General features: G+C 43.3%; 1 protein-coding gene across 4 annotated transcripts in view; it reads right to left on the bottom strand.

Annotated features, from left to right (window-relative positions):
- ALKBH3 (alkB homolog 3, alpha-ketoglutarate dependent dioxygenase) overlaps positions 1-25,764 on the bottom strand; it is a 38,466-nt gene that overhangs the window by 7,021 nt on the left and 5,681 nt on the right. For 3 of the 4 annotated variants that reach the window (XM_075927520.1, XM_075927518.1, XM_075927519.1), the window contains 6 exons: positions 25,325-25,437; positions 23,822-23,856; positions 21,304-21,351; positions 20,965-21,068; positions 18,879-18,967; positions 15,494-15,703 (listed from right to left, as the gene is read on the bottom strand). In XM_075927520.1, coding sequence (XP_075783635.1) covers positions 15,494-15,703; positions 18,879-18,967; positions 20,965-21,068; positions 21,304-21,351; positions 23,822-23,856; positions 25,325-25,437 — 599 coding nt within the window. Of the gene's footprint in view, positions 1-15,489; positions 15,704-18,878; positions 18,968-20,964; positions 21,069-21,303; positions 21,352-23,821; positions 23,857-25,324; positions 25,438-25,764 lie in introns of all 4 variants that reach the window. The other variant, XM_075927521.1, reaches the window with a different exon arrangement.

Genomic DNA, 25,764 nt, shown 5'->3' with positions numbered 1-25,764 from the left:
CCAACAGTTGTCCTGTAAGGTCACTTCTGAGGGCTGAGATACTGTTTTCCCTAAAGCAACTGGGTGTAGGAGAAGTCAGCCAGGGAGAGAACACTGAATCAATTACTTGTTCATGACAAAGACAAATATATACTGTGACTGTAAACAGATAAGGAAAAAATGTAGGTCAAGTTTTAAGCATCTAAATCTATCTGTGTCCCTGTGGAGCACAATCATAAACCCTGAAAACAGAGAGCTAGAACATGCTAAAGTTGATTTTTCCTTTTCACTTATTTATTTATAATTACAAGAGGCAGTCTGTCTCATGTTTCTTATAATAGTTGGTGCAATTTGAACCACATTCTCCCTCCCCACCCCCAAAATCAGATTCACTGCAGTTGACCTGAAGGAGATTAGGGAAAGCATTGCTAAAATGATCCAGCCCTTGTTCAAGATGGCAATTACTCCCAAGTGAATTAAACAAAGCCTGTCACTAGTAGAATGGAATACATCAGATGAAATAGAGATGTGCTTCAGGAGAACAAGATAAAAACAGGCCACAAATTATTGTGTCATCCAAAAGACAAGGGGAGCCCATGTCATTTGGGAACATCATAGCACAATTCAGACTAGAAGAGGGTTATTAGAATAAGATTCTATCTAGCCTAAACCAAAGGGATAGTTGTCTCACACTGATACTGTTTCATAAAGAGAGTGATGTGAGTGTTACAAGACCTCAGCTTTCAGATATCTACATATAGAGTTTATATAGGAATAGCTATTCCCAAATAACTCCATGTGTAGATGCTCTAATTCTGGAATAAATGTCCTTGATTGACACTGTGTGTGAACTCTTACTGCGGTATTCCAGCATTCACACATGAAGTTGTTCTGGAATAGCTCTCTCAATAACTCTACATTGCAGACAAGTCAGAGAACAATTAATAGTGTGATATTCAGGGAAAAGCCTAAACAGCTGCAACCTGGCCCTCTCTGGAGCTCAGCAATAGGCATGAGGTCCTTAAGCTCAAATGGTAGTTGAGTATGCAAGTGAGGGAAATTTGCTGGGGCCGTTTTCTTTAGAAACTGATCTTTGGGAAGTTTTCTCCTTCCTCTACTTCCTGCCAGTGTATTTGAACCTTTTCTCCATAGCATGCTTTGGGGTTCTGACACTGCTTGCCAGACCAGGGTGCATCAGCTGGAGGTGGATGGGACTCTGACACTGGAAGTAATTAGGGTATACTCCATAAGGAGTATTTGGAGTCTATCCTCCCCTCAGCATCCTCGACCTGCTCTTCAAGATGGAGCAGACCTTGCAAAGTTTAAATTTGGGGTTTTCTCCATACTTTGGACCAAGAGAAGACCCCAAACAAAGGGGGAACTGAAGTGGAAGGAAGCCACAGCTGCCAAGGAAAGAGGAATTCATAAAGTTAAACAAAAAGTCTCTGAAAACAGAAAGAAAAAAAATCAGCTAAATTCAAAACAAGCAAAGTAAGAATAAAGAAGGCAAAGCTCACAAGCTAACTAAGGATGCAGCAAGGCTCAGTCTCAGGCTGCAGGTGGTTGAGGAAGAACTGCCACAACTGGGGGAGATCTGACCTTCTCTATGCACCCTCAGACCAGAGCCCAAGGATATGTATGGTACAGGGGCAAACTCATGGACAATGCTACTGAGAATCTTCAGTCAAAGGTCCATCGGCACACGGGCATCTGATGAGGAGCACCCACAGGTACATGATGCCATGAGACTACTACTCGAAACCCATGACATTTAAAGTGTTATTTTTTAAAATAACTACAATCCAACACTCTCTTCCATTTTAAAAAACGAGGTCAGAATCTTCAAAAGTATCTTATAATTTTGGGTGCTTCATTTTAGTGGGCCCAACTTAACACACTGGACAGTGTCCAGTCCTTTTGGATAATCAGAATATCAGTTGTATCAGTCAATATCACCTGAAAATGTAAGCCTCAGATTTTAAACGAGAGTGTAGATCTGGGTACAAACAACACGAACAAAAAGAATACGAATGATAAAGTCTTAACCTCTAAAATCATAGTGTTAAAAACAGAATGAGATTTAAGTGAAATAGGTTTGGTGGGTCTAGGATCAATTCCCAAATAACAAAAAGCATGACATGACAATTGATTCGGAACTACAGCCACATTTTCTCATGCCCAGGAAGTCACAGTGAGACCATTCATAGTGCCTGTGTTAGGAATAATGGAACCTTTAGTTTTTCCTCTTTGTGGCCTCTAAGAGCCCAGTCCTCTAAGTTCTGAGTATACACAGTGCTGAACGTGTTCAGCACCACTCAGAACTGAGCCTAGCATGCTCTTTGCAAGGCTAATATTTAGTTGAAAAAGGTATAATGAGGCACCCAAGAATTTTTGCACAATCTTGCTCTGTTAGAAGTATCCTTAGCAAGCCATGTGCAATGATAAAGATTATTTTGGGGGAAGTGGGGCGTTAGGTTTTTTAACTTCGAAGAGAGAGGGTGTCCTGTTTTGCTGTTTTAAAACACAAGTTACACAAAGTCCATGGCTGCTATCATTATGAAAGCTGTTTCATTTCACAGGATTACATCATGTTGTTTTACATCTGGACAAAAGTGAACTCTTCGTCTTTGCCTCCTGATCTTCCTGGTTAAAATGGATTGGAAAATTTGATCTGATAAGAGACCTTCTCTGTTGAAGTGTTGTAAGGAAAGTGGCTATGTAAAAACAGCACCCTCTTACGACATTACATTGTGCATTTCTCAGCCAAAATTATTCACTTTACTCAAAAAAAAAAAACAAAAAAACCCAAACCAACCAAGAAAAAACAAAACAAAACAGGTTTGCATAGCCAATAGTAAGGAACACCCTAATTAGACTTTACAGTGCCTCCTGTGCCATTACTATTGTCTGTGAAGGCCTCATTGCAGAATCTTTACTTTTGGAGTGTTGCCAGGGAAAAGACATTTAAAGCTATTATGTTCAAGATGGAGCCTCTTTAGATTCCATCTTGTTTTCCTTCTTCTATCTGTTACCCTTTTCCCGCCAAAACCTAAGTGCACACGGTCATCTGCTCGGTGCACCCCGCACTATAGTTTGCACTCAGTCCAAAACTGTGCACTGGGCACTAAAATGAGCTGCACACCGCTCAGAAACTGTGCTCCCCTCCCTACTGGAGTGTTGCACACGGCACCAGTTGCTGCACACCACCCTTACCACCCTTTTCCCGCCTTGAAAGGCTTATAAGCCCTGACCAAGGAAGGGTTCGGGTTCGCCACCGTCCGTCCGTATCGTAGCCTGTCAGTCACTGTCTGCTGTTGGTGTCTGTTCGTCTCCCGTGGTGATCCATTTTAGTTTGTGGGTTCTGGTATAAGGATTTGTTCGAGTGTGGGATAGAGAGCCTCGCGAGTGTGGGAACGCCCCACTTAAGGATTACTGGCTTCTGTCACATGGACTCGAACTCATTTACCATCATCCTTACTCGCTGGATTGGACTGGAAGTCGAAGGGCTACCAAGCGCCGATCCCAGAGGGAATCTACCCAACTCACTGGAGGCAGAGATCCACCTGCAGGAGGGCCGTTCGACTGGACTACCTTTCCCTGCCAGCGAGGGACTCCCTGCTGTCCTCCCCTAAGGCTTTACACTAGCCACAGGGTAGAAGGTCGCAGGCATCAATCGCCATCTGCCTCTGATTTGTAAAGTATATTCCCCTTTGTTGTATCCGGGACTTATCTATCTTCTTTTCTTCTGGGATAGGGTGGGTTCACGCTGTTGTTGTTGATGTATGTTACACTGTTCAAAAAAATATATGGTTTGGCCCTAAACATTGGTCTAGCCTGATTTGTGGTTACCCAATCCAATGGTGATCAGATACGTAACACCAGGCCGAATCTGGCTTCTGGGAGGGGACACCCGGCTTTAGGCCGTGGGCTCAGTCATTGCCATTAGCCTTAACTCCCACAACAATTGCTTACCTCAGTTCCCCAGGTAACAGGAGTTTATGTCTGAGGTTGAACCTTACCCAGGTTGGTGATATTTCAGAACCATCTGTAGTGCTAGCACTTAAAAGCGATTCTTTGGTTTTTAAGATAAGCCGATGCAAAGTTTTAAATACCTGAAAATAATTCTGGAGATACACATGGCCAATTTTAGATCAGCTTGGTCAATTCTGTATTCTTAGAAAAGGAACAGCTCCTGAAACACAGGCCTGCAAAAGGAACTAGCCTACATTTTGGTGCACCAAGATTAGCTGCTCTAATAGTTTTCAGCTTTTCAATAAAACCTGGGTTTACACTGCCCCAAACAGGTAATATCTTTTAAAGTCCTCCTTTAACTAGATAGAGTTTATAATGAGGAAGGCTACTGGCTTAGCTGGTAGGAAGCAGTAAAAGTAAAGTTTAAAAGTACATTGGATCTTATATGATCTTTGACTTGTTTCTAAAAACAACTTCACAGAATCAGAGAAGTTAAATAAAAGATCTATTAAATCTTATGTATGCCAGGGGAAAGTGAGGCTTTATTGCCTACTGCAGATTCACCTGTACTTTTACAGAAGCTGCACAGTCCCATTGGTACAACTCAGCAAAGGACCACACTCGTGATGACACTAACTCATGGTTTCCAAAAGCTCTGGAGAGTGCTCAACTTTACAGCAGAAAAGTTCTTTTGTATGGATCCTTCCGCCCCCTTCATGCAGTTGTACCACAAGATAGTACTCCAGACTATAAAGTCATCTGCATACGATTGTTCTTCCTGTTTTCCTACAAGGCTTCTCAGGACAGTGGCAGGAGATGAGCCCAGCATGAAGTGGAAATGTTTTGTGTTGCAAGGGAAAGGAAGAATTTACAATGAGCCTCCCCTGCCCCATCCCCCCCAAAAGAGTAGACATTATGATAACGGGGCCACTGTGCAGCCCAGAATGTCAACCTGCTAAAACTACAGTAAAACTCCACTGGTCCAGCATCCAATGCTCCGGCACTCCTGATGGTCCGGCACCATCAGGAACCTGGAAGTGCTCTGGCTGCTGGACTATTGGAGCTGCTCTGCGCCCAGCTTCCCCCATTCAGCCGCTGCTGAAACTGACCAGCAGGTGAATCAGGGAAGCCGGGGCAGAGCAGCTGGGGTGCTGCTGGGTTGGTCCCGTAGTGTTGCCCCTCGGGGCTGCGGGACCAACCCAGCAGCACCCCAGCTGCTCTGTCCCAGGCATCCCCTAGAGCTGCTGGGGTGCTGCCGGGTTGGTCTCGCAGTGCTGAAGAGCGGTGCTACCGGACCAACCCAGTAGCACCCCAGCTGCTCTGCCCCAGGTGTCCCGGATTCAGCCGCTGCTGAAACTGACCAGCAGTGGCTGAATCGGGGACACCTGGGGCAGAGCCGGACTATCGGAAGGGGGGGCTATGAGGGGTCTGGGGTGGGGTGGGGGGGATGCCACCCCAGATCCCTTATAGCCCCACCCCCCCGATAGTCCATCATATCTGATAATCCGGCACCCCCTGGGTCCTAAAGGTGCTGGATTATCGGAAGTTTACTGTATTTAGTTAGTATGTCGAAAAGCAGACCATCACCAAAGAACGTCAGAGTACTTGCTCAGTTTTCTATATGCCGCTGGACTTTCATGTCAGATGCTTAGCTGTGCTAATGTCCCATTATCCTTCAATCTAAACCCAATGTGAAACTCCCAGAACATTTGGCAGAAGACAAGTGGTTAACAGAAAATTATGGGAGAAAACAGGTTTCAGCACGCAGAATTAGATGTGTGGTCAGACAAGCTGGTTCTGTACGTACTCTGGGGCTGCGCAAGGACAGAAGCAACATTTGTTTTGGAAAGTAAGGGTTGGCTCTCACACAGTAACACCTTTGCCAAATTTCCCCTAACAGGGACAGTTCCAAATGCCTTCAGCTCTGTGGAAACAGTTACTGCACCCTCAAGCAACAGAGACAGGATTCAGCATCCCAAAGTGAGAATGCAGCCAAAGCAAACAACCAAAACTTCCAACCCCTTCTCGACTGCACTGAGTGAGTGGAGAAGCCTTTACAATAATGAAACTGAGCTGCATACTGGAAAAATTGCAGAAATGTCTAGAAAATTGCATCAACTTTCTGAAATTGCCATTTCAGATATTTACATTGATGTTGATGCTAAGTTCTCTCATGCTAATAAAATAGCCTTGTCTCTTCAGAGAATTCTGTGATGTTGTACTTTGGTTTGCTTGTGCACTACACTCTCTTTTGCATATGCTTTTACCCAAACATAGTTTCATCTGAAGAAGTGGGTTGCACTCACAAAAGCTCAGGATACCATCTACATGTTTTGTTAGTCTCCAAGGTGCTGCAAGATAATTTGTTTTGTTTTTTTAAGTTTTTCAAGTTACAGACTAACTTGGCTACCCCTCTGAAGCGTTTTATACTTGTCTGTTACTCATGAATAGATCATACACTGAAATCAGATACAAATACTTAGTCAAATAAAACGATATTTTTTAGTGGACCGTGTTTTTTCACCTTAGGTTATTATCAGCGCCTGAGAGGCTACTATTCCTATTCTAGAACCAGTGAAAACAAGAGACAAAAGCGGTACAGTGACTTGTCCAAGATCAGGGGCCCTTACAGAGCCAGAAATAGCACTCAGGAGTCTTGACTTCCCATACCCTCCTGTGGAAGAAAACATTGTCCTCACTCTGTGTTTGTAAGCAACAAGTAGCCAGAGGCAGTTTTATTACGAGCTGCAGCAAGGGAAAAACTGGTTCGGATGGGGGGGAAGCCCCCCAAGGCAGATCTTCGAATACAAGTAATTATGAAGCAGTTTATATACTGTCCATTAGATATAATAATAACAATAACAATTAGTCTCCTTCCCATTACAAACACCAATAGCTAACAGTTATTTTAGTTCCACCCAGATGCTCCTTATCTCAAGGTCCCTGCCAGAGTCAGCATTCTATCCTTATCTCCGTATGGAGGCGAGAGGCAAAGGCAGCGTCTAATCACAGATCTCGCGTTGTCAGGCCACAGACTTACCCTGACTCTGCTCTCTTGTTAACAAGACCAAGATGGCAGCACACAAATTCCCTTATTCCCTTTTCCTGCCTCCACATCCTCTATAACTACAATGAAGATTCTATCCTGGACATTTTTAGTAAAAGCCAGGAACAGGTTGTGGACAATAAACAAAAATTCACAGAATCTCATGACTTGTCCCTGACCTTTGCCAAAAATACCTGCGTGTGAAGGGAGACAAAAAGGGCTTTGCCAGACTTGCACTTGCTCCAGCCTCATCCCTGCCCCTGCAACAGGGGCTGTCCACTGCTGCTCCAAAGCCAGGGAGACCGACCTCACTCCAGCTGCTGTTCCAGTGGCCATGAGGTTGGCAGCTGCTCCAACCCTGTCCCATAAGAAGTCATGAATGTTCTAGAACAGGCATGAGCATGATAGGGCCTGCGGGCTGGATTTGTCTGCCAAGCTGTTTGATTCAGCCTGCAGCCCACGCTGCCAGGACCTTGAGGCTGTTCAAAATGGCTGGCAGCGCTCTCCACCAGGGGCTCATGGCACCTAGAGAGAGTCATCAGCCATTTTAAACAGCGAGGCACGCCCTTGGCAGGAGAGGCAGGGGGAGGGAGATATGAGAGAGTTCACATACTGCCCCGCCCCACAGCCCAATTCTCCCCAATTGGCCTGAGGGCAGAAGAGCATGCAAAGTCTCCTTCCCCACTTGCCATGGGCGCATGGCACATAGAGGGAGCTGCCAGCCATTTTGAACAGCTGGCAGCTCCGTCTAAGTGCCACACGATCCGGGGCGGGGAAGGGAGGGGGGGAGAGTTTGCACATTCCCCCGCTCCCAGCTCCAATGATTGGCCTGGGGCAGGGAAGCGCACAAACTCCCTCCTTCCCAAGGATGAGTGGCCCTGAATGGCATATGGAGGGAACCTCCTTGAGCAGTCTAGGGCTGCTGTAGGAGAGAGCCTGCCTCACGGACCCTACTGGGCTGCTGGCACAGAACCACCTAAGGTAAGTGACTCCTGACCAGAGCCTGCCTCTGGCATCTCAGCTCCTGCCTCTTGCATCCTAGCCCCTCCTACTTCCCAGCTACCTGCCCCAGGTCACCACTCCCTCCTGCCCTAGATCACCACCCAAATCATCTGCACACCCATCCCATCCCAGGTCACAATTCCCTCCCAGACCCTTCACCCCTCCCTCAGGTCAAAATTCACTCCTGCACCCCAATCCTCTGCCCTGAGCTTCTTTCTGCACCCACCCCCTACTTCACCTCAACTCCCCCTCAGATGCCACACTCTCCTACACCCCATTCTCCTATCCTGAGCTTCTTTCTGCACCCAACCTCTGTCCCAGACCCTGCACCCCCTCCACAGAGAAGTGCGGCCCTTAATCATATTCCAAAATCTTGGAGTGGCTCCTCTCATCAAAAACTATTGCTCACCCCCTCTTAGAAAGTCACAGGATCCATGACAGAATTGTATCCTTAACCCTAACCTTTGGTAAAAGGAAACCCTCAAACATCTTCAATTCCTCTGTTATTAACTCTCAGCTCAGATCTCCTATTTGGCCGCACTGTCAATAGTTTTGGCATCACTCTTGACCTTTGACGTCGCTTCTACACACAAGTTTGTTAATCTGTCATCACCTCTGCAATTCTGCCCAACTAATGGTGTTTCACTCTCTACAGCCTCCCTGGCTCTGCAGATGCACGCACTGCTGTCTGCCCTCTCCCACGTTCAGGCACATCACCCCATCCTCACATAACCCCACTGGTGTCCCATTCTCTTCAGGATCAATTAAAACTACCTATATGTTTTTAAATGTCTTCCTGGTCCTGGCTCCAGCTAACCTCACAGACTGGCTATCAAGCCATGCCTAGTAAGCCCATGACTTCAGTACCGTGCTTCGAGGAGGGCTTTTCTCTTCCTCTCTCCTTTTCTAGATGCCACAACTCAGTCTTGCCAACATGGGTGCAAGAAGCCTTCTCCTATGCAGCTCTTGGCACCTGGTACATCATTTCCAGCATCTCTCCTCCATATAGATTATCCCCTTTCAAATCCCACCTGAAAAATCAATTTTCTCTTTTTCTCTACTCTGACAGTTCCAGGCTCCTGTTATCACACCAGTCTGGTAGTCAGGGTTAATTTCTTCTGCTCTTTCCAAAGAGAACGATGAGATCTTTCATTTCGACCAGGACACCACTCACAGATAAACGGGAAGGCTCTTGCTTTTAATATCTCATGCAAAGGTTGTTATAAAAACAAGATTTTCATATAAATGTTTCAGAACATCACGAACATTCTGCAATTATCTAACATACGCACACACCACGCACACCCCAGCCATCAGTTTCCTTGGTTACAGACTGAGAAATAGTCTGCCAACTGGCTTTTGTAGTTCCGTTCACAGCTCACACTGCAGTTAGAGTAACTGCACCAGAATAATCCTTACAGAACACTGAAGACTTTGCATCAAGACCGCTTGGAGGGGGCAGGAGTCTGGTAAAGCTTTAGTGAAACACGCTTCAGGGAATCCTTTAACCTGTTTCATAGATATATATGACAGGGAGAACTTAAATGGATCTGTTTGGACTCAGTCCTCAGTCAACAGGAGAAGTCGGAGTGATAACAACAACAGTAATAGGCATGTGTCAAAAAGACCTGTCCAAACAGGACATTCAGGAATCATGCATCCCAGAGATATAATCAAGCACTAGAAAATCAAGGACTGAAGAGGTGATGTGTTTGGTATGGGGAAGGAGCTGAACACACGAATTCGTGTACACACTGAACCTCTCTAGTTTGGCATTCTCTGGTCTGGCAACATTCTTGGTCCAGCATGATTTTAGTTAGCCAGATGTCCACTTATCATGGGCATGGCCAAGTTTCTGCCATCTCAAAGTCTGTTTACAGCCACCAGACCTGGCTCTCACATTCTGTGCAGTTATTTAGCTCTAACTTATTCCTAAATGCCTTTTAAGAGACCAGTATGGAGTGCAAGAGTTGGTAGAGCCACTAGACAATACTGACCTCCTGTGGTTCAGTAAATTCTCTGGCTTAGCACCTGTGAGGTCCTTAGAATGTCAGACTAGAAAGGTTCAACTTGTAGAAGGATGTACTGGCTTACATCACAGGCTGAGTACTAGTTCCAAAACAAAATACTCATTTGCCAGCTCTGTGCAAGGACAAACTGCGACAGAATAAAAAAGGCAGTGACAGGGGAGGTTTCCTCAAGTGATTGGATCTACAACTAGAAGACAAAAGTGACTAGTTCACCTCTCAAGTGGTCTTTGTGTTGCCATGAAAAAAAAAGATGCTTCAAGGCAGAGGACAAAGCATCACACACAAAGCCACAAAACTGTTTCATTTCTAAACCAACTGAAAAGGCATCTTTTAACAGAGATTTTTAAAAGATCTTGAAAACAGTCAAAGCGAAAACAAAACTGTTTCTTACGTGATGTTAATTGCTATGTCAAATCCCCAGAACAGTCCCAACAGGAAATTTGCTTCTGAAATGTACACAGTGATTTTTGTTGGTGGTGGTGGTGGGTGATTTATGAGCATTGGGTAGATTCTGAATGATTTTCTTCAATGAGCTCTAAATTGCCAAAAAGATAGCTCCAGTGATCTTTTAATCAGCCATAGACACATTCAATAGTTGTTCAGTACCTGTAGGGCCTGTGCTGAAGTGCCCCTTGCTGCTGTCTAGGTTCCTGGCTTCATAAACCGCAAGCAAGCAGCAGGCAGGGTGTCCCAGGATCACTACGGGCATTTCTGCATCCCCTACTGGAATCTTCTAATCAGGAAGAAGTTCCAGGGTGTAGCTTTCTATAAAGTTCACTGTTCCTAAAAATGCATGCATCACTAATTTTCCCTGATCAACCCATGCAGATGTCAGCAAAATGGCCCCAGTGAGCCATCAGTACCTGCAAACTCATGGAGAAGTAGCCCTTTTAGTTGATGTACTCTGTCACAAGATGGTCTAGGGCCAAAATTAGAATATTGCTCCGCTACAGGCAGGGAATCCCCATTTCTGCAAAGCCATCAATTATTTCCTGCACATTAACCAGAGTCACAGTCCTTCATAGCAGGAGGCAATGAATGGCCCTGGACATTTACAATACTGCACCCCTTATGGTGCACTGTCCAACTCCAAATTGATCTGAGAGGGTATGTCTACACTACCCCGCTAGTTCAAACTAGCGGGGTAATGTAGGCATACCGCACTTGCAAATGAAGCCCGGGATTTGAATTTCCCGGGCTTCATTTGCATAAGCGGGGAGCCGCCATTTTTAAATCTCCGCTGCTTCGAACCCCGTGCAGCGCGGCTACACGGGGCTCGAACTAGGTAGTTCGGACTAGGGTGCCTATTCCGAACTACCGGTACACCTCATTTCTCGAGGCGTAACGGTAGTTCGGAATAGGAACCTAGTCCGAACTACCTAGTTCGAGCCCCGTGTAGCTGCGCTGCACGGGGTTCGAAGCAGCGGGGATTTAAAAATGGCGGCTCCCCGCTTATGCAAATGAAGCCCGGGAAATTCAAATCCCGGGCTTCATTTGCAAGTGCGGTACGCCTACATTACCCTCCTAGTTCGAACTAGGAGGGTAGTGTAGACATACCCAGACTGACTAGTAGAAGTCTGCATTTGCTAGCTTCCCCAAAGTGATCAATACATGCTTTTCCACTGAGAAGATTGCTCTGTGGTGTATGGACACCAGAGCGAGAGCTAAGGCAAGCTCTACACAAGTTTCAGGATGGTTGTTTTGACACCCAAAAGTTCTGCAGCTACTGCTAGTCATCCCTTATCTGCATCATGTGATCCAACTATTCAGTGCTTCTTTCCCCAAGCACAGTACAGACAGTGCATTGTGTGCAGCTTCTCCATGAATGCTGGAAGCAATCTTCTATTGTTTCTTTCAATTGCACACGGCAAGTCAGGCACCACACATTAACTTTCTGTTTCCTAGCTTATGAAATACTGCAGGACGAGCCATGTTGCGTTCATAATGCTCATCACCTGATTGGTCAGCAGTTCAGGACTCATGATTTTAGGCAAAGATGGTGGGGGCACAGTTTACAGGGGCTGTTCAAAAAAGGCAAGAAGAAATGTTGGAAGCCCATGGAATGATACGACAGAAAGAACTCCATCATGAATGGCGAACACACTGCCATGATCCACTGTAATCCATCCCCAGATCTCCTAATGGCAGAGGGTGGCCTGTTGAACAGTGAAATAGCTACCCGTGACTTAACACACACTCTGTCGATGCAAAAGCACTGATTGCGAATGCACGCTACCAACACCAGGAACATTGTGTGGACATGCACAACTAATGTAATTAAAGCTGCATATGGCTGTCCACGTAACTTAAGTCAACTAACTAGGTAGTGTAGAATAGGCCTTAACGTCTAGGAGTTAGAAATCTAAATTCTCCTGCTTGCCTCTTGAAGGTGTTGTGCAGGTGATTCCTTTGAGGATGAGTCCAATATATGAGATATGGAGTGAATGCTTTCTGTAGAGTTTTCCCACACATGCACAACCGACACAATACCATCAGCCTCCCACAATAAAGTCTCCCATCAGCATGTGAAGAACATATTCTAACACAAGACATATTATCAAGGCAGAACAGACCCAGCATTCTACAGTGCTGTATGCTATGCATGGTATTCTTCTTAATCCCAAATGAACAAAAAGAAAGCTTTCCTACAGCATTGTTTATTTAACTCCCCTCCTCGGCAGCCCTGCTCCCAAATCTTTCTCCTCCTAACTTGGCCTGATACTACTTCTCTAGCAGAGGTTGACTCTTACACCTTCAAGCTATTTTTCAGTTACGTGCATGCAAATTAAAGTCGCCTTTTTACATCTGGAAAACTGTCTTTGTTTCATACACAAGTCAGTTGAACTGATTCTCTGAAATTTTCCACAAGTATTGACGTTTAAGCTGAGATCAAGTGTGGAACACTATGCCTTGCTGAAACAAAGGAATTATTGTGAAGAACTCCTTTGTAATCTTAACTCTAGCATTCACTGATGCAAACACTATAACAGAGAGACAGAAGAATGTTCTTTTATTACAAAGTTTATATTCTGGCTCCAACCTTTCTAAGAACCTCTATACCACTCAAAATCCCTGGCCTGACTAGACCATCACCATGCCAGAAAAGCTCCACAGCAGATCATAAGCAGTTATATTGAGAAGGAACAGAAAAAAGCAGAGGGTGTTAGAAAGACACTTATCTGCTTTTAAGATGTAAACAGTTCTGATTTTTTCCAGCAACAAATGTTGCCAGGAATGTCACAGCTTCAAAGCAAAGGAACATTCTTCATTTACAAACTAAGATTCAGGAGGCTTGGGGCAGGGACATTGAGGAAAGAAATGAGGGGGCCCTCAAGGATATATCTATCCTTTGCTCCACATTTCATTATATAAAAATTGTCCTATCAAGTTAAAGAAAGCAGTCAAACTTGTATGGAGTGGGTGGAATTCCCTGCTTTTCCCACAGTGAACCAATTTCCAGAAGCTGGAAAGCAGAGAATGAATAGAAGGCATGCCCAAAGGCTATATACATTTAGGTTTCTTCTTTCACATTTAAGGAAAAACTTCATAGTTTACACTGAATTTCAGTAATCTTCACTAAACCCTGACCCTAAAGAAATATTGCTGCATCTAGGAATTAATCCTACCACCAACTAAAGGTTCCCAAAGGACTTTATCATCAGAATAGTACACACGAATACAGCCACTGATGCAGTTTACTGGTGTGGGGGACCACTTCTGTTCTGGAAACAGTGAAATATTGAACTAAGGAAGAGATGAGGGGAAAATTAGTATGAAATGTAACTCATGTAATTTACCAGTTGTGAACTTGTTTGTGTGCAACAAAATGATCCACATAGACTAGCAAAGTGCAGCATTTAATAGCCTCTGTACTTAGTACAAGAAGAGGTTCTTTGGATAATTTAGTAGTTTTGTACATTACTTTCTGCATCAATTTATTCCAAGACAGCAAATTATATAAAACTCCTCCACCCACCACCAAAATGCAGAAGCAATTTAACATCACACAATAATAGCAGATAACAGTTAGAGGACAGGCAGAGAGGAATACGGAGGCAGAATATAACTACCCAAAGCCAAAGACAGGTTAGGATACTGGAATGATCCATTACTTTTACCATGGAATCTTTTATGACCACAAATGGTCAAGACCTCATTTTTGCAACTAATGAGTCAGCCCTTCTGTAAAGCACAGCACTCCCAATACAACTGGGTCAGCGTTGACTCAGATGGAAGAGTGTTACCTACTTAATCATCAATACCACTTCCTGCAGAATCAGGGGAAGCCCAAGTAGGCACCCATCCAAGTAATGCCCTGGCCAAAAGGTGCTGCTTAATTTAAGAGGTTTGAGGTGGCAGTATGGCATCCCATAGAAAAAAAAGAAAATGCTCTCCTCCTTCTCGCCCCCAGTCCACTATCTCTCACTACTAACTCATGTACCAGAAACGGGGCAGTCAATGACAATAGATCTTTTATGTATTGGATCTCCACTGGAGTTGTGTTTTACCCCACAATTGGAACTTATTCATAGCATTCTTATCTATCCTACAGATTTCTAATTAAGTAACCACCTCAATGTCATATCAATGATTATGTATGAAAATAGCTTGTAATTAGGCACTACTGAACTGGTGACAAAATTGGTAGTTCAGCAAATGTGTATTTATCCTGTAAGAGCTCCCTTCTAATTTTATATTCCAATTTCTTGCAGAGGATACACCTGACATAGCTCTAGTTCAGTAGTTCTCATTTAGGATTTTGAATACCTCTGAGGCTATGCAGAAATCTTCCAGGGGGTACATCAACTCCTTTAGATATTTGCCTAGTGCTATATAAAAAACACTACCAAAGTTACAAACTAAAATTTTGTACAGACAATGACATACTGCTCTATATACTAGCCACTGAAATGTAAATGCACTATTTATATTCCATTTGATTTATTTTATAATTATATGGTAAAAATGAGAAAGTAACCATTTTTTCATTAATAGCATACTGTGACACTTTCTGTATTTTAATGTTTGATTCTTGTAAGCAAGTATTTTTTTTAAGTAAGGTGAAACTTGAGGTACACAAAGACAAATCAGACTCCTGAAATAGAAAGGTTGAGAACCGCTGCTCTAGTGAACTTGGAAGATCTTTACCATGGTTGCAGGAATCCTCAACATGTAATTTCACTGTACTGAAATGTTCCTGTGCATTGTTAGACAACTACAACATTCCAATTCAGAAGTGGCTGCATTTCAGAAAAGGTGAAGTGATCCCTGTATTTATGTATACAGCTTTTGATGTGTGTTGGAGTAATTTTGAGTGAGACATGTTACTGTGAAATGCAAGCTCCCCAAAAAAAGGACAGTGTATCTGCTTTCCAACATATTACTAGTGATGGGAACCTCACACTGCTATCTAGATCCTAAGACCTGAGAAGACGAGAAGGAGGAGAAGTCAGAACATACTCACAGGTGGGGGCTTCTTCCTCATCTCAAAGATCCGGGTGGCACCAAAACTGAGTGAGGCAATGACAGGGTTTCTCCCTAATGATGGCTCATCATCACTGTGCCAGTCAACGCTGTCCTTCTCGTTCCGGTACAGATTGCAGAGCAGAGAATTGAAGGTGTGACCGGTGGCCTTTTTGATGTGCTCTTTCAACATGGTTAGCAGAGGATGCCACTGCAATTAATACAGCAAAGTGATCAGAGCGAGAACAGTGGGAGGTGGTGTAGACCAACAGAGGAAGTGCTAGTACAGAACGGGAAAAGTTTCAGAGTATCAGAGACGGGAAGCTAACGCAAAAATTACTGGCATTGGAAGGGGTACAAGGCCCTCAATATTTTTGCATAATAAATATGAATCCTACTGATCCCATGCTCCTCCCCATAACTTTTAATACATGTTCTCAGTGCAGCATCAATGCAGTCCTTCTACTCTTTGTGGTCATGTTAGCACTGAGTCATTGCTATTTCAACCCCAAGGCCATGGCTGCCGGTCTGTCTCTCATAGCCTCTTAGCCTCTCATAGCAATGTTGCTTTTCCAACCCTACTGGTTAACTGGGAGAATGGAATACACTTAAGCAGCCCATGTGTGAACATTATGGCTGTTAACGGAGAGAGTGGCTAAAGAACACTGAAATGTAATATATCCCAGCAACAGGAAGCTGTAGATTAATGGCACATGAAGCCTGCAGCTGTTCACTGGAAGTAAATGGTGAGTACTAGCATAGCATTGCCATGCTGTGTCCCTGCATTCCCCGCTCTAATAATACTGCTTAATGAGTCCAACACATCATCTTGTCTTTTGATTTTAATGTTCCAATAGTCTATGCTAGCCAGTGATTCAACAAATAAGTGGCTCTGTTTCCACGACCTAGTGCCATTGTATTGTTAACATATTTCTGTGCCATCAGTCAGTCTGTAGTAATTCTGTGTCATAGATATTTAAAATGATTTTACATGCTTATATCATGCTTTTCATTTGAGGATCTCAGTGCTTTCAGCTAGTAACTAAATTTCAAGCCTGAATGTGAGAGATGTCAAAACCATTACCCTCATTATCTGAGTGGAGACATTGAGGTACATGGGGTTAAGGAACAAGGTTGCAAAGTGCATCAGTGGCAAAGAACAGACTACAACTCAGGAGTCTCATTTCCCAGTCTCCTTTTCTAATTACAAGACCACATTGCCTCCTTCCATGCTCACCAAGGCTCTGGTTGTCTACTGGCCATGGCACTGGAACCTAATCACAGAATTCTTATCTCGCCTACATATTTCTAATTAAGTGACCACCTCAATATTTAGGTGTCATATGAATGATTATGTACGAAAATAGCTTGTAATTCAGGGATATTATTGCACTGAAGTGTCACATTTAACACTGCCAGAAGGAAAAAACATTGGCTCTCCAGGATAACAGGTTGTGAGGATCATGAAAAGCTAACAGGAGCGGGCTCATGAGAAACAACCAGCACCACTTTCTAGTAACTGCTTGATCATTACTGGATTTCTTTGGTTTTCACTCTGTCAATTTTTTCTCTAGCAACCTCATCAGGTAGAAATGTGAACATATGATTCAATAAGAACTCCACTGTAAATGAGCCATAATTAAAGTCCTCTTGTTACGAAAGGTAACCAAGTTACCAAATACTTCACTGTTCACGAGGAAACATTTTTCTAATACTGTGATTCATATAACCATAAGCACTTTATTGCACTTGGGAGGGTTTCAAGTTCCTTATTATCCCCACATTTTTTCTTAAAAAAAAAGGCACAATACTTCTGCTACCGATCAAACATTCAGGGCCTGATACTCAGATGTGGCTAGCTATGCTATAACATGTATCCCTCGACCTGGATACTGAGGCTACTTTAAGATACATGGGTAATAGTGGTACTGTTCTGCCAGTGCCAGGGACGGCCAGAGCTAGGCAGACTTCATGCCACCGGGCATTCCTTCACACCAGTGAAATCCCCAGCTGCAAAGGAGTCAGGAAAAGAAAGGAGAAAGAGAGAGTCAGACTGAGTTCTGAAGACTGAGGGTCTTTGCCTTTCCGTAGAAGTACATCACAGAGAGAAGTAGGCAAGTTTTCTTGGTACTAAACCACCACCTTGCCTCGTCTCTAACGAGAAGGGACAGACTTAAGCTAGCCTCTCATCCTTACAAACTGTGTGACCAATTTAACCATGAGCCTCTTTCATGATAAGGACAAAATAGGGCCCAGTGAATGGCAATTGTGATCCGCACATGTACACCCTGAACTGGACTGAAATCAACAACTCATTTCATATGGGCCACATCCCCCTACCAACTGGTAATACCTTTCACTGCTAAGTTATTCTGAGCTGGATTTGAACAATCATTCTGCAGGTGAAAGGTTCCATATGGCATTACTAACCTCCAAAGCCATCCTGACTCCTCCATTTTCTAGAAAAAAAATTAATAAAACACTATGCAACTGAACACATCCCAACCTACAGGCTGTTTTATTTTTCCATCTTAAATTACATAGCCTTTCCTAGAGCATTACCGTGACTACAAGAATTGTTTTTCTCAAGCACTATGTGCAAAATCCAATTTCCCTTAAATTCTGATTTGTTCAGACATAAAACTTTCCCTGGCAGCAGCAAAAATATTTGGGACTCAACAGAAGGGACTCTCTCATGTAATCTAGTTTTCACTAGTTATTTTTAATTTATGGCTTAAAACATAGGAGTCTATTGCCATGGAAATTCTAAACAAAGCAAAGTTCAGATACTATCCAAATGGGCAAGAGGCTGACAGAACATGAACAAAAAAAAAAATCAACAAGTCACTTAGCAAGGCTTCTGACACTTGTAAAATAGCGTGGGAAATTATATGGTACAGTCTGATCTTGCTGAACAGGTCTAATATGCTAATCTCATTACACACACACACACACACACACACACACCAAGAATATGCTTGAATTCTGCTTAAAGAACAATCAAAATGTGTTTATTTGAAAGTTTCTTAAAGAGAGAGAGTTTACCTATTATCATCACCAATAATGTTATATTATCTTTGAGGCACACAGAGAAGTTAAGAGATTTGTCCAAGGTCAGATAGCGACCCAAAAGCAGAACTTTGAATAGAACTCAGGAGTGGTGATTACCAATCCCCAGCCACAAAGGAAAGGTTCTTCATCAAAGTGCTCAATTGCAAGTCTGAATAAATCCACAAGTAATGAAACTCCATACAACAAGCATATACACCATTCACCTCTGGTGATCACCAAACCGGTCCGATCATGGTGGCAACGTCTACCGGACTTTTAAAAAATTGTTATTACTGCAATCTACAAGGAAAAAGCCATCATATATTAATACGTACGGTAGGATTTGGCTGCATTGTTAACCTGGAGTAAGTGTAAGGAAGTTCCCCATACCAGGAAGTAAGTCTGGGCTCCTTGTAAGACAGATCTAAGAAAGAATAGAAAAACTTTACAAATCAGATACCAGTGGGTTAGGAAGCAAAGAGGTGAAATTGCAAGCCTGTAAAGAAGCTTTTTGCAAGTGATGATCTAGAAGCAATAACCTTCTCATCCAAAATTAAAAGGTATCCCCTAAAAAGTGCTTAATCCTACATGAGTAGGGATGCAAAAGCCTGTTGAATTGTTTAAACAGTTATACATGGTGTTTAACCAGTGGCCCCCCCTGCCACAGGCAGAGGCTGGCTAGCCTGGACCTGTCCATGTCGGGTCTGTGTGTGTCACAGGCAGGGGCAGTGCCTGTGGGCCGGGACCGCCCCAGGGGTTGTTCCAGATGACGGAGCAGCCCATCTAGTCCACACTAGGCCCCCTTCGGGACTGAAGCAGCCCCTAACCTGCAGCAGGTGGGGAGCTGCTCCAGCCCCCACCAGTTAACCAGAACCAGTAAGCATCACCTCGTAAGAGTGATGCTTACCAGTTAACCTTTCATATCCCTAACCTGAAGAGTCTAAGTGGTACTCAATGAAATAAGCAGATTCACAAATAGGCCTGAAATTCTGATTGGTCTCTGTGTGGGGACCATGCTTTGTAGAGGTCTTACAACTACACAAAATTTCTCATCCTCTGTGCTGAAACGGGTAGGCACACTGGGGTGAGATATAGCTAGTAAGGCCAACCTAAAGCTTTACTTGTAGCCCTAAGTTGCTTTGTTTGTTTAAATGTTGAAATGCTGCTCACAACATTAGCATCAGTTTTATGGAATGTTTATTGAAAAGGATGGCGCAATAGGGAAGTACTATGTAAGTTGTGTGCAGCAGGGCTGAATTAAAACATTTTACCAAACACTCATAGTACTTGGTATGATACTAAAACAGGATCAAAGTATTTACAGTACCTTCAACTTTGTGGCAGAATTAGCTTAGTGGTTACTTCACATGTTTGATCTGTAAGTGTTACTGTTCTGCTCTCCCTTTAATATACCTCACTCAAATGCAGGCTTTGAACAAGTTTGTTCAGAATCACTGGAGTGCTTGGCAGAACTAGGACCAGGGTTCTCCAGGCCTGTTCTATACCTGCCACACAACATTATACCCTCAACAGCTGCTAAGAAATAACTCCCAGTGTGTGCCTCCCAGTGAACACAACTGGAATAACAGGCATTTCACATGCTTACAGCACACAGAACTGCCCCAGTCTAAAATAAGGCTGTGCTCTGCAGTCTAACCAATTGCAACCAACATGCTTACAGAATTACATGAAACAGAATGAAAGCAGAAAAAAGAAAATGTAACAAGCAAAGGTAAGGCAGAAAAGAATTATTTACAACCGAGATTTTAAACAAGAGATGATGTGAGGAGAGAAAGGAGCAGCTCCAGATAGCAGGGACTACAGAGAAGACTCCAGCAACATCAACAGTGAGACTGTTTGAAGGGACAGAGCAGAACAGCAGAGCAGAGAGACTAAGAAAAGAATTAGACAGAAAACTGGGAGCAGGGGAGCATCATGCTTCACAGTCACAACCTGTTTTTCAAACAAAGGGCAATTTTCACTTTGATCTGAAATTAATGGGGCATCACAGGATTGTTTGACGATAGGATGATATAAATATGCCTCTTTAGTAGGGATGTAAAGGGTTAACTAGTTACCTGGCTAGAATGGAACAGCGCCTCTGCCCACAGTGGGCCCAGCTGGGCTCAATGCTCTACAGGCAGGGACCTGTTCCTACTCAGCAGGGCCCGCTGCCCGTGACATCCCGGGTAACCAGTTAAACATAATATTTAACCGGTTAACTTTTAAAACAGCATTTTACATCCCTACTCTTTAAATATGTAATAACTCAGCCATAACACCGTCTGTCTGTGACTCTGGAAAACTGAGACTTGGGAGGAAAAAGACAAGGGAGTTCTAACAGTCAAGGTGATAGGAAATTAAAGCAAGAGTAAGGATTTTGTCCTAGGAGTCACACATTAAGAACTACCACACATTTACCTTGCCTGAGGTGAGTTCTCTGCCTCCAGGGGATCTCTTGGAGGAGTTGTTCAAACATCCAGTCTGCTTGTTTTGAGTCAACGAAGCCAGGAACCAAATGAACCCTAGTGCAGAAAAAGTATAGATTGTAAAGAAGAAGGAAATGTATACCATGTATATACCTGACTTTTTATTAAATACTCCATTGTCAAGGGTTCAGAATCCCCTTTCTAGCACCATCTTACACAAGGCAGCATGGAAGAAACAACATTCCTGTCAGAACCATCCTCTGCATCGCTAAAATCCCAGGCTATTTCCTTACTCAATAACAACCAAGGTGCTTTAAAAAAATCCACTTACCGAGATATTCCTGTTGGTGATGTGCTAATCTCATACAGACCTTGTTCACTGAGGATATGGATAGAAAACAGCCATCAGGTGGATGAAATACAAGAAATGTTTAAAACATATGCCATGACTATGCATGGTCCAGTCACAAGCAAATCCAGATTAAGAAAAGAGGCCTAAGGGCAGTGGAACATAGGGAGAAGGAATCCAGCAGAAGCCGGGAATGTTGTGGAGGCAACACGCTGTATCCTCACAGCTCACCTCACACTGCTTATGGGAGCCTCCATTCTGGGCAAATATTCACTGCAGAGTTTACAGATTCCAGAGAAAAGCAGAGAGGGAGGATGGCAGGGAGCTAAAGGAAAACAGTCTAATAGGCCCTATCCCCCTTCCAAATACATAATATAGACACACACACTGTCTGACTCATGCTGAAGAGACCATAGTCAGGAGCTTCAGTTAGAAGGCAGTTGTCCTCATTTTACCTAGCCTAGCAAAATAAATAATCATGATGTGCTATGTGCCATATATAAACCAAGCTACAGATTTGAAAACAACATTTTAGCTGCCACATGAAATAAAATATTTGTTCTATCAGCTACCAGCTACATTGCTGGGAAGTGAAGCTATCTGTCTACTCTGCACTTCTACATCACTTCTGTCCAATAATTTAAAAGTGTAGATTGTTAATTATGCTGCCTATGAGGTATGTATGCATCCTCTTTTTACAAGAGAGAAAATGAAGTACTGAGAGTTAAAGTGACTTGCCCAAGGCTACAGATTCAGTGTTCTGCACTATCGACTACATCACACTCCTGCTTTAGAATGTACAATCTTAGAGGCAGAAACTCCTATTTGTGCTTCACAATTATTTACTGTATAGCACTGTGCACATTTGCATGCCCACAGAGGATAGCCTATATAATAGTGAGAAAAGAGATATTAAATGAACTGTGGATTGCACATCATGGGGTATTTATGAGGACTGCCAAAGCAGTAATCCAAAATGATCAGTGCAATTCTGTACAGGCCAGTGGACTTTCAATACGTTTCTAAAAATTTTATATTTTTTAAGTTCTCTGTATACAACTGTATTTTCTTTCCTTTCTTGTTATTATTCTATCACCAATTCCAAAATGAGAACTGTGAAGATTTAATAAATAGACTGAAAGGACAACTGCTTTCTCTGCTTCTCTAAGTTTCTCTAGTAAAATGCTATTTAATAGCATCCTAGAGCAATGATTTCTCAGCAAATCATAATGGAAAACTCTCAGCACTTCCCACAATAAGAGTACAGTAAGTGTAACTATTTCCCCAACCACATCAATGCTGGGCACCTGGGTCCCTCACCTGGATTGTAGCCTTCTAACCATTACCCATCTGGTCTAGTACTTGAATATAGATATAAAATTCCAAACAAGGAAATACTGTATTTACAACTTTTGAAAAATATTTAATGACTGCCATAGTATATTTGAGTTATCTGTACAAATTAACTCAGAGGAATTGCCCATTAAGGACTCTCTTCTGACCTCAAATAAATCTCCATTCCAAAGTCTGTAAAGATCACACATGAAGATACACAAGGAAGAAACACATCCTGGGAATGAGCTCTCCATGTCACACTGTAAGAGACCCTCAATGGCCTGTGGACCTTGAATACACAGTCCCACTATCAATCTGACTTTGAAACCTACTAATTGTTACTTCAACCCTCACTGTAAATAGCATTTGCTCTACCATCCCTGCTACTGGCACTAAATATGGGACAGATATAGCCTTGATTTTTGACTGAATCTAGATTTGCACTTACATCAACATGTTTGGGATTTCAGGTTGCAACTTCCAAAACAGTTTCAATTGGGGATCATTCCAGATAAATATCTTATCAAGGGAGGGTTGACAATACATATACAGTAACTTAACTTTGTTGGGAAGTTAACAAAGGGTTTTTAATCTAGGGATCTCACTTCCATGTCCACTATTAACACACTGACCAAAGTATTAAAAACATACATAACAGTTTATTTGATTCGGCTCCTGTTCTGAATAAAAAACAGAAATAAGAGTCTAGTGACTGCCTTCCATATGTCCCCTCACCCTCACACACTTTAGTTTTGGCTTACAAACCTTCCAATACAGCTAACCCAATATCATATCTCTGTTACAAACCTGAATCATAGAAACAACACTGTCCTGTCAAAATAATGAAGAGGATGGGGAAAACTGTGTGTGTTGATCCTATCACCTATGCACAGATCCAAATCATTTTATAAAACTGACTGCTTATGTTGCAAAACCCTGCTGTTCTTCCCTTCTTGTTTGTGCAAACTTAATAAAGCAATTAAAACAAAAGAAGAAGATTTGGACTTTACTGAATATAATATTGAGGAGTCTGGACACTATATTCTAAATTGAAAATTCTTTACACAGGCATAGCAATTAGAAGACCTATCTAGTCCATCCCACCATAGGCTGGGGGAAGGTGAAAGTAACACAGTGAAGGTAGGGAAACCAGCTTTCTACTCACTCTATGATTCTGGGCTCTGGAGCATTGCGTTCCACCTGACAGGAATCAAGAAAACCAGACAAGTAAGTACACCAATAGATTGACATGTTTCAGCAATACAAAGGGCTGATTTTCTAGTCTTATGGTGGCTGTGCAGAAAAGATACTAAAGCCTTCACAGGAGCTTGGATATCAATCCCAGCCTCGCCGCCAGGAGAATGGACTTCGGAATTCAACACCTGTCTGATGCTCAGTACTGAAATATTAAACACCACAGAGATATATTCTCTGCCAGTTTTGAAATGCTGACAATATCACTCTGAAACACCCAGCAGTAGCTGGTACTTTGTTGGAATCGTCTGCTAATTACAGCAGGTAGGGCTAGCTAGAGGAGAAATGGTTTGCCCACATATCTACTGGTCACCAAATGAGACGGGACAATCCTTTTCCCTGTCTTTACAGACTGAAAATCAGAAGCAACTCTCTGGAACAATTCTCCAGTCAAAACAACAATTCTCCAGAAAAAAAGAAAGAGACTGGGCAGCAAGAGTTACTAGTCTAAAACCTCCTGCATAGCTTGGGATGATTGTCTCATGTGCAAGCCACAATTAGTTTAATCTATATCACTGCAACAGAAAGGAACAAGTGCTAATTTTTGTTTTTGTTTGTGGATGCTTTCTACCTTCTGGTTTCACTGTGTGCCGTGTACATGCTCCTGCTATCAGGGGTAGCAGCAGGGATGTCCTGAGATGTTTTGGTGCCCTAACAGAGCCTCCCACAGGAAGCAGACGGGGAAGACACAATGAGGACTATGGGGGCAGGAGCTGTGGGGAGGGGGGCAGCTGGAATTGGGCCTGCCCCTGCACTCACCAGCAGTGGTGGGAAACAGAGTGATCCAGCCCTAGCCCACTCTGCTTCCCCAACAGCATCGCTTGGGAGAGAGGGCTTGGAAAGGGTGGACCATCTCCTCTGCACTCACCGACACCAGTAAGTAAAGCAACACAGCTGGAAGTTTGTTGGGGCTGGGTCACTCTGCTTCTCCCTACTGCTGGCAGTTAGTGCAAAGGTGAGCATCCCACTAATAAGGGCAGAAGGCAGAGCAGGGGCGGGACTGAGGTGGAGTGTGGGCAGAGTGAAGAATGTCTGTGGTCCTGCACCCCCTAGGATGGCCCTGTTAGGTGCAGCCCACGGGGCAGCTAGCCAGGGGATGGGACTAGCTGCTTGAGCCATTCCCATACACAGCATGCAGCTGCACAAGGCAACACAAAATCTGAGGCAATTTGATGCCCCAAATGTTGTGGTGCCCTGCATAGCCATGTATTTGTAGGGACAGCCTTACAGAAATGTTGGTGGCGCCTAGTACAGGTACAGGTCCCTTCCTCCCACCTGCTTAAGGCTCTGGGAGAGCGTTTGGGTAGGGGATGGAGTTTGGGTACAGGCTCTGGACTGGGGCAGGAGGAGTCTGGGGTTCTTTTACTCATCAACAAAAAAGATGAGATGACAGGACACCTATCTACATTTTTACCTCTGCTGGTTCTTTAAACACAAATTGTCTTTCAGATGGAAGCTGCTCTCGTCTCATACAGGTCTGACTAGTGCCCGTAGATACAAGGTTCCTGGCTGCAGAAGTTCCAGAAGCTAAGGCAAAGAAAAGAACAGGCTCAAGCAAACCAGTGAAATTAACATATCACTACCTGGAAAACCCAATATTTCTGTAAGGAATAACAAACAGAATCCCTGTTCAGTTTTCAAAGATTTCTCCTTTAGGTCAAGGTTTTAAAAAAATAGCAAGGGAATAGTCAGGTGTGTTTTAAATAATTATTAAAGCCCTACAATCTAAGAAGACAGGATAATTTTTAACTAATATAGAAAATGAATTAAATAAAAATTGTTTCAATCCAACTGGTAAAAGTGAATCATTTAAAATCACGACAGTCATTGACTACATTAGACTACATTAGGAAA

Source organism: Pelodiscus sinensis, chromosome 4, assembly GCF_049634645.1.
Source record: "Pelodiscus sinensis isolate JC-2024 chromosome 4, ASM4963464v1, whole genome shotgun sequence".
Lineage (NCBI taxonomy): Eukaryota > Metazoa > Chordata > Testudines > Trionychidae > Pelodiscus > Pelodiscus sinensis.
Note: the sequence above shows the minus strand (reverse complement) of the source record. Positions and strands in the feature narration are given on the sequence as shown.